The following is an 18,392-nucleotide window of genomic DNA, read 5'->3' as shown; positions in this document are numbered from 1 at the left end:
TTTCGAAAGAGCTCCGGATTTTCTGAAAGATCTTGCTAGTGCAGGCGTGGCCTTATTGCCCCCACCCCCCCATCATGAATGAATGCAGACACAGGGTTTACCCCCTGCTGAGAGACGTCTCTCAGCAGGGGGTAGTCAGGTAAGACAATGGGAGGGACAGAGAGTTTTTTGAACTGAACAATTGCAGTCTGAGGGGTCTTTTGTCAATGTGGTTGATGTGGCAGAGACAGAGAGAGATGATTACTCCTAAGCACTTGGAATGAATCCAGTAAATATCCTGACCATCTCATAATCAGTCATAGATGTGTAGACAGACACAATCAGGTTGTGGGTTTTTTTGGAATTTGGTGTGGACTTTCTTTTTTCCTTCAGTGGCTTTGGTTAATGATTTGATTCCTTCTCCTGTAATGTGTATTTCTAAGCTGAGCCCCAGGCAAGTAATTCTCAGTGCTGCAATTGGTTTGATTTATTTTCTCTTGTTTTGTGAATCAATTACTTTTCTTAAGCAATTGATTTGATCCCTGTGTCCTAGGGAAGGGTCTATGTATGCCTTAGGCTAACAGGCCAGCTATCAAATTACAGCTCTTTTTTCCTAAACTCTCTACTAAGAGAGGGATAGAAGCTGGGGTTTATCCAAGAAGAGGACGTTTCCAACTGTGTCCTGCTGGGTTATGGGGTTTTTGTTTTCTGCTTGGATGGTGGCAGCATGCTTCAGGATCAGGAAATCTGTGACTTGGGAGATTTTTAAAGCAAAGCCTTTTACAGGCAAGGCGTTTTAAGTTTTTGTGGGACCCCACTTCCTGCACTCCCTGTGTGGAGTGAGGAACGGCCTTGACACACCCTCATTGAGTAATGGTCCTACCCTGTCCTTGATTTTCCTCTTGCTTCTAATGTATGTAGAATGTTTTCTTGTTACTCTTTGGCTGTGTCTACACTACCTCTCTACTTTGAAGGGAGGAAGGTAAGTAGGGTGTTGGGAGATTATTAATGTGCTGCGCTGCATATGCAGCACTTCATTAAGCTAATTCTTTCCCATGGCAACTCCGAAGTGTTAAACTTTGAAGTGCTGGCTTGTGTGTAGCTGCGGCTAACCAGCCGACACTTCAAAGTGCCTGGGCAACTTCAAAGTCCCTTTACTCCTCATAAGAGAGAAGCTAGCAGACAGAGTGGAAATTTACCTTTGTTTTTTCTGCCAGCCTACTTGTTATGATTTCTTGTTTGGTGCAGTTCTTCTGAATTTCTTCCTGCAGCCCCTTCACTTGCAGCTCCAGCTCTCCAATGTGCTGCAGAAGTACCAATAAAATGGAATCAACCACATAAAATTGTGAATCATCCAGTTTAATGAGATTATTTAATAAAACAAAAAGGTCTTGAAATTAATGTAATGAAATTAGGCAGTATATTAAACATAATTAGGCTGTGTCTACATGAAAGGGATTTTCCAGCAAACCTGGGCTTTGGTTGGTAAAACCCACAGAGCTTCCACACGCAAAATGTGCTCTGTTGACAGTTTGTCAACAGGAGTCAGTACATGTGCCATCAGCGTTATACCTCTCTGGGTTTAGATATAACTCCTTTCTCAACAGCTTCCTGTCGACAAAATAGCTCTGGAGGCCCTTTTGTCAGACAGGGCTTCTGGTTCCCTAGGCAGCCCTGTTTGCAACCATTCCGTTGAGAGATGGCCAGACAGTGTGGTTGCTCGCTGTTGACAGAGCAGATCACTTTTGCAATCTGCTTTTATGTGTAGATGCAATCGGTTGATAGATGTTTTGCCAAGACATCCCTTCCAACAGTAGCTTCTGTTGACAGATGCTTCTCATGTAGACGTAGCCCCAGAGTAATTCAGATATTTCATATCCTAAATCTTTAACTGATAAAATTACATTTCCTCTATCATTTTAAAGATACTGAATTTATAGAGCCGAGTGAAAATAATCATTACCTAATTAAAGAAATTAAGAAGTAACATTTCATTTAGAGTATAAAACAGACAGATTTATGGTTTCATTTACCTCTGATGGCTTGCTCTAAATGCCAAATATGTGGAAAAAATACATTTACTAATCAATATTGTGATTGCCAATTGTAGTTCAAACTTTATGTCAAACAGAATTCTACTTCATTGAAAACTGCTATTAAAATATATCCAGGAGTCAATATTTCTCCAATCTGTTATGCTGTTATACTCCTTTTTGTGACAAGAACTGGACTGCAAATACAATTCTTAACTCATCCAGTTAGTTATTCTGCCAAGGAGGCAGTGTTTTAGTTTGCTGCTTGCCTATATGCTAAAACAACCCAGACAACTAAAAACTAAAACAACAAACTCACATTTTGGTATGTAATTACTTCTCTCTCTCTGAATTCATGCTTCATTTCCTCTTTAATTCTAGAACACTGGAATGAACAGCAACCAAGGAAAAATCATCAAGCAAGGAAGGTATGATTATTTTTATGTTATGCGGAGCGCAAATCAAAATAGTAAGGGCCCAATATCACAAGTTGCTTAGCGTCCTCAACTCACAATAAAGGAAATGAGAGATGGGGCTGCTCAGCACCTTTCAGAATTGGACTTTTAGAAAAGCATTTCTTGCTTTAGAAAAGAAGAACAGAAAGACAATTAAGAGTAAAACAAAGCTACCCAAGACAAACCCTTGGTGCTTTTGAAAAATAGTGTCACTGAATTGAGGTAAGGAAGAAAGGAATAGAAGAATTTTCTGAAACAGGTAAGAAAATCAGAACTATAGGTTGAACTTCTCTAATCCAGCACCTACAGGTCCTGACCAGTGCAAATGAAAGAATTTGCCAGACCACCAGAGCTCAATTTTGTCTAGCAGCATTACCAACTCTTCCACTGCTTACTGGGCTCTAAGAAGACATTTATGGGTAATTACAGCTAAATAACAGCATAGAACACTGAATCAGGATTGGTGGCTTTATACAAACTTTATGGAACCATGGAAAACTTGTCTACACCCATGATAAGTGGTCATCCAGCAAATTAAAATCTTGCTGGACCATGGATGGTGCCAGATTACAGATGCTGCTGGCTGACAAAGTACTAGATTTTGAAGGTTCAACCTGTAGCATTAAACAGTCCAGCTCCATGACCAAGGGCTTTCTGATATGACATGGCACTCAGAATCTGCCTCATTATCTGAACTCTGTGCAGTGCAGCATAAAAGAACACAAGAGACCAGATTTCATGCGAGAAGACCAAACTTCACAGTCTGATGTATTTTTCATGGCTGTGAATTTGGTAGGGCCCAAGACATAGGACACCGCAGCGTGAAAGTTGTGTGCCCCAACAACTCATAAAAAAGCTTCTTTGCAAGCCCTGCAATGAGGGAAACTATTAAGAGCTGGGGAGATATGCAAGAATTCTGTATTGCCTGCATTTAAGCATATGCCTCCCAGCCTGGTAAAAGAAATTACAGTCTCTCCACCCGCACTAATGCTGAGAAACACGTGATTTTTCAGTTCAACGGCCAAACCAAAAAATCCCAGTCAACTTTTGTTCTCAATCAACCTGAAATGACCTTTATTTCTAATTTTTCTTGTTCAAAAACAAAAACAAAAAAATCATTCAGGGTGAAACAAATAAATCTTATTTAGTTCTCCAGTGTTTTTAAGCCTTTGGTTTTAGCTAAGTTAAAGCTACATTTTGATACAAAAATTGATTTGGAACAAAAAGTCATTAACTCTTTCAGAATCCCCCCCACCCCTCACACACACCATGTTTTTGCTGAATTTGACCCTAAATTCATGAACAGTTTTGATTCTCCTGAAATTGCATCTTCCAGTAAATAAACTATTTGAAAACAAAACCAAAAAACCCCACCTCTTATCTATTCACAATGGCATCAGAATTAATGTGAGGGGATTACTTGAGTGGTGAGCTGCATCACAAAATACATTGCTTTTAGCTCAACTTTTTGCTGCTACTTGTTCACCACAACTCGTAGAGCTCTGTCCTGCAGCCCTTTGTTTCATCACTAAGCTCACTGATTTGAAAGAACACTTCACATAAAATGGCCTGAAAGCCCTGCTCTATAGTGCATTCAACTTGAAGGAAGTATGGAATCTGTGCAGTGGAGTTTGTATGAGATGAAAGAGTCCTGTGTTCTGTAATGTTACACAGAATCATGATAAGAGTCTGGGTTATACAGAGTTCATCCTGAGAGAAGATGAGCGACTCCTGTAAATTGCTAAGTACATGTTCAGTGATGGACCTGCATCCACAATGAATCACAAAGGGAACTTAGAAGTTAGTTATTTTGTTTTTAAAAAGAACTTCAGATATTCTCACAATGAACCCTTAAATTATATGCCTCCAACCATCAGCTACTTTTTGCCTTCCAAATTCAAACTGAACAAACTGATCTAAAAATCTGACTCGAAAGGAAAAGAGAGGAAATACATTTTCTTCATTTGCACACAAGAACACTGGGTCTGTGGCCACACTTGGCCAAAACTTTGAAATGGCCATGCAAATGGCCATTTCAAAGATTATCAATAAGGCGCTGAACTGAATATTCAGCACCTCATTAGCATTAGGATGCTTCCGGCTGCGGCGCTTTGAAAATGCTGCTTTCGAACGCTCGCAGCTCAGCGCGGCTACACGGGGGGCCCCTTTTCAAAAGGACCCTGTACCTTTCGAAATCCCCTTATTCCCCTCTGCTGACAGGGAATATTCAATATTCAATTCAGCGCCTTATTAGTAAGCTTCAAAATGGCCATTTGCATGGCCATTTTGAAGTTTTGGCCAAGTGTGACCACAGCCTGGGTTACTTATACTTATTTGGTACTTTGCTTTTACAGCCTCCTGCTCCTTAGGAATTCTACAAGTATGTCACTGTGAAACTCCGGAAAACCCCACCATTCAAACTCTCACTAGTACTCTCTCGTTCATGCACCACTGATTGCGCCATCTCATCTATAAACATGCATCTTGCATAATTCATCCCTCGTGTGCTTCAGTCAATGCAGAGAGGTGTTAAGGGGGGAAGATTTGAAATATGGATGAGTGGGAGATTCTCTGAGCATTCGTTGGGTCAAAGAAATCCATTATGCATGGTTTTTAAAGTCTCCTTCCTTCAGTGCTTGGAAACTCCTAAATAACAGCATGGATTTAGGTTACAATGTTCCGTAATGTAGCCTGACCAAAATCAAGCATCCGCTCAACATTTGATTCGATGATGCTGTTTTGCAAGAAGTATAAGGACAGCCTGAGTATAACACCCTTGTAAATACACAGGAACTGCTTAGGAAAAGCCCAACAGCAGCTTTCTTAAAGAACAGAATTGAAGATAATCAAAAGTAGGCTTGGTTGTGAGACACAGAAATATGACTGGATTCAAAAGTAGAAAATCCATGTTTGGAAATAACCTGATACAAATGTTTTGGATAATCAAACAGAAATGATTCATAGAAATGACACCACACAGAAGGAGAAGATCTAGGAAAAAAAATCACAATGGAAACTGGAACTCTGAAAACAGGGTTCCAGGAAAAAACACCTTGCAATTTGCCAATTTTAGTACAATGAACTTATCTGGGTACATACCCAGCCCTCATCACTATAATACCTGAGCAATGTGGCTCAGACTTCCACTGACTTCTATCACAGTTGGATCAAACAGAAGCACCAAACAAACAACAAAAACCAAAATACTCATGATGAGTTCTGTTTATAGGGGCTCAAACAGAGGTTCCCAGAGTTGGGATGAGGATCAAATTCAGGCTGTACGAGAAGGGAAATTTCTCCTGTTGGAGAATACTTATAGGGTACCACTTTCAGGAAGTACCAGGCACCAGGGCTGATGAAGATACAGCTCCATGATAAAAAGCTGAGGCAGCAGCCAGATGAGCTCTCAGAGAAGGGGCAGATTAAACAACCATCACCACCAAAAGTAGTACAGGTTGCATCTCTGAAATCCAGTACTCTCTATTCTGGCAGGACCAAAGATATTGCTGGACCAGTGAGCCTGGCAGAGGGAACAGTGCCCGGAGGTGGCTGGGGAGCCAGGGGCGGCAGCCCAGCAGCAGCGGAGGAGCCACAGCCACTGCTGGGGCTAGGGAGGAGCCGTCCAGCATTGGCCAGGTGGCTGCCACTGGGACTGGGGAGCTGCACCTGGGAAGCAGGGGGCAGCCGCATGGCTGAGGCTTGGTGGGGGAGCTGCATGGACACTGTAGGACTGAAGAGCTGGGGCCAGGGTTACCCCACAGAGGCCAGCAGCAGGAAGCTGGCTGGGGCCTCAAGTGCTGGAGGCTGGCAACAGGGGACCACCCTTGGTCTGGCAAATTCCTTCATTCAGAACTGGTCTGGTTCCAAGGGTTCCTAAACAGGGAGGCCCAACCTGTAGTACTCTCCCAATATTCACCCATACCCCAAGCTCCACTCACATCCCAGAATTCTCCAGTTCACACCACCAAAGAGTAGTCCCCAGTTTTGACAAAATGGTTTGATTTTGCCTTCCTCCTGGTCAGCACACAAATGTGCTCGTGCACAAATAAATCTATGTGCTCCCACTGGAGCTCCTCTTCCCTCCGTGGGGCTTCCTGATAGGGTGTTCTTCCTGGGAGGGAAAATGTTATTTCTCTTAGGTGGTTGGAGGAATCATGGACCTCACCTCTCAGGCAGGCCTAGGATGTCTGCTGGTGAAGTTGCTGGGCAGTTAGTTTGCTCTTCAGGGAACAGAGAGTACAGGATGTCTCTCTCGCAACCTCATACCAGGAGGATCAGTGGCTGCCTCCAGTAGTTCTGAAGGCAGCAATAACAGGAACAGGGGGGTGAGCAGCAAATTTTTGAATTTGGCACCATCATCTCAGGTAAATGAAGGGCAATGTTATTACTATAACATGGCCACAGTCTAGCAGGACAGCAGTCCTAATAGCACAGAAAAGTGAGTGAGCAAATGTACTGGGCACAGGCTTATATGATGCGTTTTGGGGAGCCTTCTTTTAGACACGCTTTCTTTGAAAGAATCTTGGAGAGCATCACTGGACTGGAGGAGAATGACCATGCAGACTCTGGAAAGGATTTTCTCTGGATTGAAATAAATCGCTGTTCCTAAAATTAGAAGGAGGAGGGAGAGAAAAAGACCTATAAAGCTAGTGCTTGAGTTTTTCTCCTGCTTTGTAATAAGAGAGCGTACTTTTAACAGGAACTCAGTGTTCTTCATTGAAATTCACCATGGAGGACAATCAGGGTATCAGTGCCCCAGAACCACACAAACCCCCTGAATGATATCTATATGAAGAGCAGAATTAAATTTGAGACTGTTACAGACACTGCCCAGATAAAACTGAAGTGCGAGGATGAGATGCTGCTATGTCCACACTGAAATCAGATGGTATAACTGAAATGATACACCACAGCTAGCTTTAATCTAGCTAAATCAAGAGTAGTTCAAGTAACAACAGCCATGAAGCCCTAACAAAATGGGTTGAGGCCACCCAAATGTGCGCCCAGGTAGGGTATACCCACTGTTTTCCCTGATTTAGTTCTTGTCTAGTACAAAATTACTGCACAAATACCAACTACAGATATTGGCCAAAATTTGGCTCTGGTATAAGTCTGGTGAAATCAGTGCAGTAGCTGCATTATGTCCATTACATTGTTATCATTTTACTAAACTATTTGTAGCATAGTAAATAACAGAGGACATAAGTATGGGTGTTAACCTTGGCAGAAACGACTGCAAGCTGATTATCCTTCTCCCTGTTTTCCTTCTTTAGTTTATCTGCATTTAGTTTTAGTTGTCGTATTCTCTGCTCCTTTGCTGAAATGTCTCTTTGCAAACTAGTCACCAGTCCTGTGAAGAACAGAATCAAAGGTCAACAAATGCAAAAGCATTTGAATTACGAAAATCTGCTCAACAAGACCATCATAAGATAAACATTGAAATATTTATTGTTAGTAGACTTACCCAAGTCTGGGTCTGGGCCCAGGCGGAGATGCCGTGTACCCCACTTGCCAGCTTCTGCCTGTGACAGGAGGGCCACACATTGTGGCTGCTGGCTTGTCTTGGGTCTGGCCGCTGCGTGTGAGGAGGGTGCTATGTAAGCCACCACCACTGCTCCGCGTAGCCAGCCCAGGGCCACAGTACCACAGGACAGCAGGCAGACCAGGGTCGCAGGGCTAGCAGCTGCTCCCTGGGGCAGGCTAGGGTAACGGGGGCCATGCTGCTGGCCAGGAAGATCAGTGGGGTGCTTGCTGTCCCACAGTGGTCACACATGAGTATAAACTGTTCCCAATGCTGACTGCTCTCTCTGCCCACCCTGGTCATGTGCAAATATAACTGTCCCTGCCCTCCCTTTCTGTTATGTATGAAACAATTGCATTCCATGCACATCCCATTATCCTGGCACAACCAAGAGCTGACCTTGCTTTAAGCTATGATAAGAGGAAGCTGCATACCAAATTTGGTCACCTTAGCTTTTACTGTTCATGAGTTCTTGAACAAACGGGCTCACAGACAGATGGGCAGACAGTTTTATGCAATTTTCTAACATATATATTGTGACAAAGCTCTACTTCTTGCTTGGCGGGTCCCACGCTTGTCAGTAGCACAAATTTGCCTCAGAGGCTAACAGCAGCCCTCAGTTTAGACACTAGCTTACTGTTTGGTAAGCTACTCTCCTCACTGGCCAGCATAGGGAAAAGGGAGGCGATCAAACTCTATAGTTTCTGAGGCTTCTCTAAGGCCATGTGTACGCTAGCCCCAAACTTTGAAATGGCCATGCAAATGGCCATTTTGAAGTTTACTAATGAAGTGCTGAAATACATATTCAGCGCCTCATTAGCATGCGGGCAGCCACAGCACTTGGAAATTGACACGGCTCACCGCCACGTGGCTCTTCCAGATGGGGCTCCTTTTCGAAAGGACGCCGCCTACTTCGAAGTCCCCTTATTTCTATGAGCAGATAGGAATAAGGGAACTTCGAAGTAGCCGGGGTCCTTTCAAAAAGGAGCCCCGTCTAGACGAGCCGGGCAGCGGCGAGCTGCGTCAATTTTGAAGTGCTGCGGCCGCCCGCATGCTAATGAGGCGCCGAATATGTATTTCAGCGCTTCATTAGTAAACTTCGAAATGGCCATTTACATGGCCATTTCGAAGTTTGGGGCTAGTGTAGACATAGCCTAAGTGATTCAGGCAGGACAAACCCCCTCCATCAATAACGGTCCTTCTCCTGTGCTAGATAGGACATAGGGTAATGGTGGAAGCCCAGGTCTGCCCTCTGCTCGGCTCCAGCTCAGAGACCTTGTGAAAGCAGCTGCCTGCAATGTCTCAAGTTTCATCTGGTTGGCAATGATAATTCCTTGGGCCACTTCCTCACAGTAATCCATAACACACTACTTACTGCACTCGTCCCTCTGGTACCTGATGCTCCACAGCTCCTTTTCTCATCCACCTCTCACATGCACTGAGGCAACAGAAGAGAAGTGTCTTGATAACCAGTCTCAGCTGGTTTTTCATTGGCTCCAGGTGCCCTGATTAGCTAGGGTCCCTTGAATCTTCAAGATTCGTAATTGGCTCCAGGTGTTTTAATTGGCCTGAGTGCCCTGATGGATTCTAGCAGATTCCTGCTGCTTCTGGATTAACCCTTGCTCACCTACTCTGGGAACAGCGACCTATTTAATCTAGGACTAACATATTTCTAATACTCTTCTCTAGCCTGACCCTATTACAATATACAGCTATATTAATAATACCTGGCAGTGACAGAAGATCCAAATTTAGTTCATATACTCTGGGAGTTATTTGGTGTGACCATGAGTCCCAAGGAATTAATTGCTTTGGAGAATATACTCCTTTGGGTAAGAACAATTCTCTTTCAGCTCAGTTTTATTTCACAAACTATGCTTGAGTCTGAAACTTTGATAACTTGTCCTTATAGACCAGCTAAGTAAATATTGCATATCCTGTTTGCTTTTGGAAACCTGAGATGGAGTGAAATGATTTTGCTAATAGGACTGTTAGCTACTGTTTGAAAAAAAACCACAAGTATTTTGTGTAAATATTTAAGTTATTTTCACTATTAGATTATTATAAAAAGACAGTTGGAAAATGGTTTTTACGCTGAGGCAGGGCCCCTTGAGAGATAGTCAAAACATGGGACTTATGATGTCAGATCCTTAGTAGGTGTAAATCAGCACAGTGTCATTGAACTTGGGGGAGTGATCCTGATTTGTAGAGCTGAGGACCGGACTTACAGTGACTAACAATTTCTTATATTCCAGGCTTCTTTTATTTATAATAAACCATCTGTCCTATCACTTATACAGATTTAGGTCCAAGTGTTCCTTATTTCCACTCTACTAGTTCTGTCAGAAGATATCTCTAAGTACACATTTTTCATTGTTAAACTATATTAATTGTAATACTAGCCCTAACAACTGCAAGTTAAAGTATACCACGGAACCTGAGATATCAGAGGAAATATACCTGTCGTTAAAGCTTGGTTCCTCCTTAATTTCTCACCCTCTTTTTTTAAGTTTGCAATTTCCAGGTCTCTTTCAGCCAGGGAGTGACACAAGACTTGGCTTGAATCTCTTTGCAGGTTGCTGATCTACAAAAGACATGCAAAAAAAGTACTGGTCACCTTAACTAGGAAACAGGCAACCCAGCTCAGGTCAAACAAACCCTACCTTTGCTTTAAATTTGAATCAGACTTTCCTTGAGATTTGAAACAGGTTAAATGGCTTTTTGTCCAAATTAATCCTACACATTCACATCTATACTTTGCAGCTCAGTCACGATCAAAAGCTGCTATGAGGCAAAAAGCGTTCTTGCCCCATTTCCTATGCTCTGGACTTACCAGATATTTAGACATTCTGTTCGAGAGCAGTTAAAGACAGCCATCACAACTCTCCATTTTCAAACTGCAGGCAGCTTACTGAGAAGTATGATATACAGACTGCACCACCCTGGTCCAACGTGGTCAGGATGTGACCAGTCCTGAACGAGAGAACTTGCCAGACCAGAGGAGGTCCCAAGTGCCTGCTGTGGCTGCGCCACCCATGCTTCCTTGCCCACTTGCTGTGCCATGGGTGGCCAAGGCATGCTATGGGGCTCCCTGCTGTCCCAGCCCATGTCTGTTGGGCTTTGGCCCCATGCTACTGAGGGGGCTCTGACCAGAATCCTGCAGAGCTCCAGCTCTGGCCTCAGCTGCCCCCTGCTTGCTGCCACAGGGCTCTGCTCTGCCCCATGTTTGGGGCTCTAGCATCAGCCTCATGCTCCTCAGGGCTGCAGTGTGGCTCTGATCTGCCCCACATGGGCCTCCAGCCCCAACCTGGATTCCCCTGGGGTACAGCAGGGCTCCGGGCACTTGCTCCCTCAGGGCTCCGTCTCTGGTCCCCCATGACTCTGGCCCCGCCCTTCTGGGTCTTGACATCAGCGTCCGCTAAGCTTCGTCTTCTGCTCTGGCTTCTGCAGAGTTCTGGCTCCAGCTCCAGCCCCAGGCTGCTGCTGCCACTGGGGCTCTGGCCTTGATTCCGGCCCTGGCCCCATGCAGCTGTGGGCTGCCACAGGGCTCAGGCCCTGGGCTACCCACGTCCTTGCAGCTGGCAGCCTGCACCTCTGCTCCTGGTCTCTCTGGTTCAGGATCAGTGTTTGCCCATTTTTTGAGATGCAACCTGTATTGGCATTAAGAAATTCAGTCACCTCTGTCCACGAAGCTTTGAGTAGGTGGAAGATCTATCCCATGACTTATGAGTTTTGTAATTTGTATTGCCACTTGCAGTCAAAATAACATTCATCCTAGATGCCTATTTCTAGAAAACAGAGTAGTTGTTTGGAACTGATGATGTATCTGTGATTCAAGCAGTTGCCCTATTTACCATGCTCAGCCAATAAAATAAGGAAAAAGGCAAGTGGGAGAGTGATTATATGTGGTTTAATTGGTTTATGATCTTTTTAAAATTTGTTTATACAAGATTTTAAATATATTAAAATTCTGGATATGGTTTTAAGTGTTATTGTAATAATATTAAGTTTTGAGCATTGAACAATGGCTAAATTGCCATTAATAAGCTTGACGTGATATTTCTAACTGAGGAAAAAAGTACGAGAACTTTTATTTCAGAACTTGTTCATCAAGATCTCCAGCACAGTTCTGCAGACCTGAATAGTTTAGACAAATATTCAAACATAAGAATGTATCTAAACTGAACCAAATATCTAAACCTCAGGATTCATTCATCATCACCCTATGCACAAACAAAAGTCCCTGTTGAACAGTAACAAAGAGGAAGCCGTGCTAGTCTATACACTATCAAAACAAAAAGCAGTCAAGTAGCACTTTAAAGACTAGCAAAATGGTTTATTAGGTGAGCTTTCGTGGGACAGACCCACTTCTTCAGACCATAGCCAGACCAGAACAGATTCAATATTTAAGGCACAGAGAACCAAAAACAGTAAGCAAGGAGGACAAATCAGAAAAAGATAATCAAGGTGAGCAAATCAGAGAGTGGAGGGGTCGGGGGGGAAGGTCAAGAATTAGATGGGGCTTGTCTGCATACTTGGCTCAATCTAATTCTTGACCTTCCCCCCCACCCCTCCACTCTCTGATTTGCTCACCTTGATTATCTTTTTCTGATTTGTCCTCCTTGCTTACTGTTTTTGGTTCTCTGTGCCTTAAATATTGAGTCTGTTCTGGTCTGGCTATGGTCTGAAGAAGTGGGTCTGTCCCACGAAAGCTCACCTAATAAACCATTTTGCTAGTCTTTAAAGTGCTACTTGACTGCTTTTTGTTTTAAAAGTCTCTGTGCTACTGAAATATTCCAGCAAACCTTCAGAAAATACAAACAACTAGATTACAGCTCCTGCTCATCTAACTCATGGGAGAGCAGCCCCAGAGATGGTTGCATGAATAAGCTAAGTGGATTTATATGTCATAGACCAACTTGTAGGAACAGAAAAAGCATAAGCTTAGCATTTCAAGATCACTAGTTAGAGTTATTTTCTACAGTTTTCAGCTAATTGTCAGGACAAAGTATTTCAGATAGCATACTGAAAGTGAATGCAAATAAGTGATCAAACACATTACTTCCTGTCTGTAATGAATGAAGATGACACTTTGAAATTTATTTTCAGTATCGTGGCCAAAGAGATAATAAGAACAAAGGAAATATAAAATTTCCTATTGTTAAAATAATTGGTTTCATGAGCCTAATTTAGAGCGGATAAGCAGATATTCTGAAGGCATCCACTGAGGGAGGGAGTTTATCAGGAAAAATACAGCTCTACCTGACACATACTGTCTTTACCTTAATACAAAGCCAGAGTTGCTGACGACTCATGGAAAACAATCATCAACAGTCTACACTGAAATAATTCTGTTTAGGTATCAGATTTTCAGTAATGCACTTTATCACTTTGGGCATTCACATGAACAGAGAGCTTAAAAAGGACATTACCAAACAGGAAAATGTGTGTAAAGTTGTTCCAGATACTATCCACCCCCTCCAGTCAGCCTTCCAATTTACACTGTTTTTTAATCAAATTTCTGTATTTTTAAAATGCTTCGTGTCTCCTGTTGCTGAATGAAAGACAGAGACAAATGAACAGGAAAGCTAAATAACTGTCTATACAGGGGAACCAGCAAAAGTGTTTATTTATACACAAAGGGTTGTCAAACAAATAAAAAATACTTTTTCTCTAAGTTCTTTTCTTTCTAGCAACAATGGTCAGTTAAAAATAAATTAGGAGATTGATGAAAGCCGACAGTGTCCCTTTAAGAATTCAATACCTGCTCTTTCAAGGCTTTAATTTCTTCCGTCTTTGCTTCAATATCTTGCTCAAAGATTAGTCGTTTTTGAGTAAACTCTACATCATTCTGAGCAGCAGCCTCAGTCATCTTCTTTGCCATTCCTGCAAGTTCATTCTGAAGACTGGCTATTACTGTATCCTTATGTTTTGACTCACTTTCCAAACCTAAGAGACGACGCACTTCCTCTTCCATTTTTAGAATGATTTCATCCTACATGTAGAAGACAGCTCAATATTATGCACAAATGGGAACACAACATTGTGCCTGTTTCAAAAAAGGTTTTCAACTTATTTTCACAAAAGTGTATTATACTTTTTTTTTCTCTCCAAAAGGCTACACTTCCTCATTCTAGTACTATTACAGTGGCAGTCAAACAACTTAAATACAAAATTTCAGATATTTACATTTGCTGTCTTGCATTTCCACACACTGCAATTCACTAGTTTAAAGATATCACCTTAGTTTCCTTAGTAATTCTCACTCATGTGAATAGTCCCATTTGAAACCAGTTACTCTAAAAAGTAACTCAGTAGACTGTAGAGTCTATACTGTTGTGGGTGCTTCGTTTGCCTTCCAATCATACTATTTTCTTTCAATAGATGCCTGTTGATACAAACAGTATTTCTGAGATCTCCCTCCATGTCACAGTCATACATCACCTTCTCCTGAAGAAGTGAATCCATATGATGAATTCCTGATAATGGAACTCCACTTCCTCCAGATTGTCCATTTCCTGGTACATTTGTCAAAAATAAAAAGTAAAAAATAAAAGGGGCTTCTAATGACACAGAAATTCAACACAAGAGTCCATTTTGATTAGGGTTAATGCATCTGTCTCTTTTGCTTGTCTACAAGCATTTCCAAAGCAGCTATAATTTTAGTATTTATGCACTTCAAATAACTGCAGAATAATAATCAAATGTTATAATAAATGACATTCACTGGCACTTAGGAATATACAATCAGTGAAGAATAGTATCGCTTCAAAATAGGAAAAATTCTTAAGTGGAGGAGGAGTAGATATAATGTCTGTTTTTTTTCTGAATATGCAGCACTGAATAACTATGCATATACTAGCTACAATGTTATGACATACGGCATATGAATAACTTTAACTATATAATCTATAAGATTATGAAATACATGATATGGATAATTTTGGCCCTGATTCAGAAAAGCATCCATGCTTCAATCCATCACTATTCAGGAAAGCAATGAAGGATATGCTTCACTTTGAGGATATGCTTAAGTCCCATTAACTTCAATAAACTTAAAAATTCAGTTAAACACAGGGGCTATGTCTACTTGGAGCTCTGCCCAGTGCTGCTGCCGGCAGAGCTATGCAAAGTGACCTTCTTAGGATGGCAAATGGCTGTCCATTTGCATACTCCCAAAGCTCATTACCATAGCCAGGCAAGAGTTTGGTGTCAGCAGAAGTGGGGGCCAGCACTGTAGAGGCCGTGTGGATGTACCTCTGCTGCCTAACTGCCCCTCTGTCGCTAGTTCCTTATGCCACATGGGCCCCCTTCTGCCAGCACCAAACTCTTGTGTGGCTATGATAATGAGCTTCACGATTATGCAAATGTGTAGAGCCAGCCAAGCTCAAGTGTTCTTCTCAATCACTGCTTTTCTGTTGTGCTGTCATGATTGTGCAGTAATGTTTTTATTTGAGACATTTAGATACATTTCAATTTGACGAACTGCTGTCTAATCTTTTGTATTATCCAATGTAAAAAATATAAGGAAAATTAATCTCTGATTTACGTCATGTTATAGTGTTAGGGATAACAGACAGTAGGGAGACTATCAAGTCCTAAATATCATGTGGCTCTAAAATTTGCTGGCATGCAAAAGTTGGTTCAGCTTTTTCAGCTGTAATTGGACTTAAATGTTTAGAACCTTTCCTTAACCATAAGGAGTCTTGTGGCACCTTATAGACTAACAGATATTTTGGAGCACAAGCTTTCACAGGCAAAGACCTGCTTCATCAGATGCATGAGTGGGGGGGGGGGCGGTTTCTGAGGGGTATTTAAAGACTCTTTTGCCTCTTTAAATACCCCCCTGAAACCAACCCCTCCCCATGCATGTGATGAAGGGGGTCTTTGCCCACGAAAGCTTAAGCTCCAAAATATCTGTTGGTCTATAAGTTGTCACAAGACTTCTTGTTGTTCTTGAAGATACAGACTAACATGGCTTCCTCTCTGATACTTTCGAAGTTGCTGGGCAACTCTGAAGTACCAGCAGGTGAGTTGGGGCTAGATGCGAGCCGATACTTCAAAGTTTAAAACTTTGAAGTTGCCGCAGGGGGGCAATTTGCTTAATGAAGTGCTGTGTATGCAATGCAACACTTCATTAGTAAACTCCCAACACTCTAATCACAATCCTTCCTTCGAAGGAGGATGGTAGTGTAGACAAGCCCAGTAAGTAGCAAGATAGCAAGTTTCACTGTCAAGGCTAGGAATATAACAGGGTTTAAAAAAGAGCTAGATAAATTCATGGAGGTTAGGTCCATTAATGGCTATTAGCCAGGACAGGTAAACAATGGATTTCCTAGCCTTTCTGTCAAAAGCTGGAGATGGACGGCAGGAGAGAGCTCATTACCTGTTTGGTTCACTCTCTCTGGGGCGCCTGGTATTGGCCACTGTCGGCAGACAGGATACTGGGCTGGCTGGACGTTTGGTCTGACCCAGTATGGCCATTCCTACATTGGTATGTGTGAAAAAAATATTGTGCATGGAAGCCATGATCAACTTTACTACTGTGTAATGCTATAAGAAGATTTAATGAAAGTGCCATGAAATACCCTGTCTGACTGCAGCAGGCCTATTGAATGTATCTGGAGAGAAAGAAGTCATCACAGGTTTCCCCCATGCACTTATAGGTCTTTTTCTGTTTGGTGGATGCGGTGTGGTTCCATTTGTTCCAGGCACCCAACTGTTGTGAACACTGGATGGTTGCTGAGACCGGAGGAAAGGAAGCTGAGGAGGAGCTGCTGGAGAGGTATGAAGTTTTGTCTCTGAAATTATTTGGAGCTGCCCAGGCCATGCTGTGTGACGCTTCATGGGTGGACATGACATCTGCAGGAGGGAAAATGCAATATTGTACAGAGATTGGGGGGAAAGGACATAACACAGCACGTGGACATTATTATATTAATACTGAACTTGGCTACATGGATAACTGGAATTAAAATTTCAACCTGTATTAGTTTGTCATTTTCAACTTTGAATTTCATCTTTCATCATGCTGTCCAATCACTTAACTTTGGTCTTTCTGCAATTCTTCATAGTCTTCTTTAACCTTGGGATAACCTAAAATATTATCATCTACACAATCTAGCACTTCTTGATGCACCCCTTTTTCTGGCACAACACTGGGACTCTAACGGCATCAATTCATACAGTTGGTTTAGGATCAGGATTTTCTCCTCAATTATCAACACTCGATGAAACTCTGGAGGGTGGAATCCAAACTACCAAACCTAGCTATGACATCTAAAAATCTGCCTCTTGATGTTCAAATTGGCCCACAGGGACTATTAACTGTACTGAAGTGACTTAGAGGATCAACATCAGGGCTTAATTTTGCTTGGACTTCTATACACAGAGAGAGAGAATCCCAGTCCAAGCTCAGAAGAATTTACAATCTAATTTATCTGTAGAAAATGTACCCTAGTGCTTAAACCAGAAGGCTGAGATCTAGAATTTCTGTGCTTTTCTCCTCACTCTTCCATTGATTCACTTTGTGATCTTGGACAGCTCATTGAACAGTTCCCTGCCTCAGTTTTCCTTTCTGTACAATAGAAATACTTGTTTAACTTACAGAGGGAATAGGAGGCTTAATTACTATATGTTTGTAAAGCATCTGAAGGCACTGTGATGGAATGAGTTGTAAAAATGCAAACTGTTAATATAAATGTCAATTTTTTGTGAATCTGCATTTTTGTCTGGGTGATAAAATCTGTCACCTTATTATGTCACCCGCTTTGGAAATCTGAGCCTTGAGTACTTTGAAGTGCAGCATTTCTGGGTTTGCAATATGGAAATACAAACTATTGTGACATCCTTCACTACTTTCTGTAGCTGAGCACTGCTCCCCACATTCTGGAGACACGTCTACAAAAGACAAGCCTGAATCTATCAGACTGGCTTTTATCCTATTCAAGGCAGACCTCTAGATCTTCAGTTTCTTGAGATCTTCAAGACTCAGCACTATAAAGGTATAATTGGTACTTACCAATTCCTTCCCATACAAATTATCTGAAATGTTGGTGATCCTCGCTGATTGTCCAGTTACAGAAGTACTACTTTTTTATTTAATGTCATCTCCTGTATATGTAAGTGCTTTTATTTTACACTGCAAGAGTTGTGGCCTTACTGGATTGCTGTCTCATGCTAAAGACATGAACAATTCTATCACCATTAAAGAAACCACATGTAATCCTGGTATATTTTTAAGTTTGAAAGGGATCAAATGACTTTCACTCACAAATTTTAAAAGGTAACCGTTTCTATAAGCTGTTATTTTCATCATTTAACTTTTGAAAACAGAACTTGAAAAGAATACTCTGTGCCTCTAAAGAAAAATCAGAAAAACTGGAGATATTTCTAAGTTTTCTA

At 41.9% G+C, this 18,392-nt stretch overlaps 1 protein-coding gene across 11 annotated transcripts in view; it reads right to left on the bottom strand.

The window, feature by feature from the left end:
* FHAD1 (forkhead associated phosphopeptide binding domain 1) overlaps nucleotides 1–18,392 on the bottom strand; it is an 82,712-nt gene that overhangs the window by 55,274 nt on the left and 9,046 nt on the right. For 10 of the 11 annotated variants that reach the window (XM_074975693.1, XM_074975692.1, XM_074975700.1 and 7 more), the window contains 7 exons: nucleotides 16,577–16,850; nucleotides 14,433–14,506; nucleotides 13,753–13,983; nucleotides 10,449–10,572; nucleotides 7,687–7,817; nucleotides 2,332–2,397; nucleotides 1,179–1,283 (listed from right to left, as the gene is read on the bottom strand). In XM_074975693.1, the coding sequence (XP_074831794.1) occupies nucleotides 1,179–1,283; nucleotides 2,332–2,397; nucleotides 7,687–7,817; nucleotides 10,449–10,572; nucleotides 13,753–13,983; nucleotides 14,433–14,506; nucleotides 16,577–16,850 (1,005 nt within the window). The remainder of the gene's footprint in view (nucleotides 1–1,178; nucleotides 1,284–2,331; nucleotides 2,398–7,686; nucleotides 7,818–10,448; nucleotides 10,573–13,752; nucleotides 13,984–14,432; nucleotides 14,507–16,576; nucleotides 16,851–18,392) is intronic. The other variant, XM_074975696.1, reaches the window with a different exon arrangement.

The sequence above is a fragment of the Carettochelys insculpta genome, chromosome 23 (genome assembly GCF_033958435.1).
Source record: "Carettochelys insculpta isolate YL-2023 chromosome 23, ASM3395843v1, whole genome shotgun sequence".
In the NCBI taxonomy this organism is placed as follows: domain Eukaryota; kingdom Metazoa; phylum Chordata; order Testudines; family Carettochelyidae; genus Carettochelys; species Carettochelys insculpta.
This window is presented reverse-complemented; position numbering and strand designations above follow the sequence as displayed.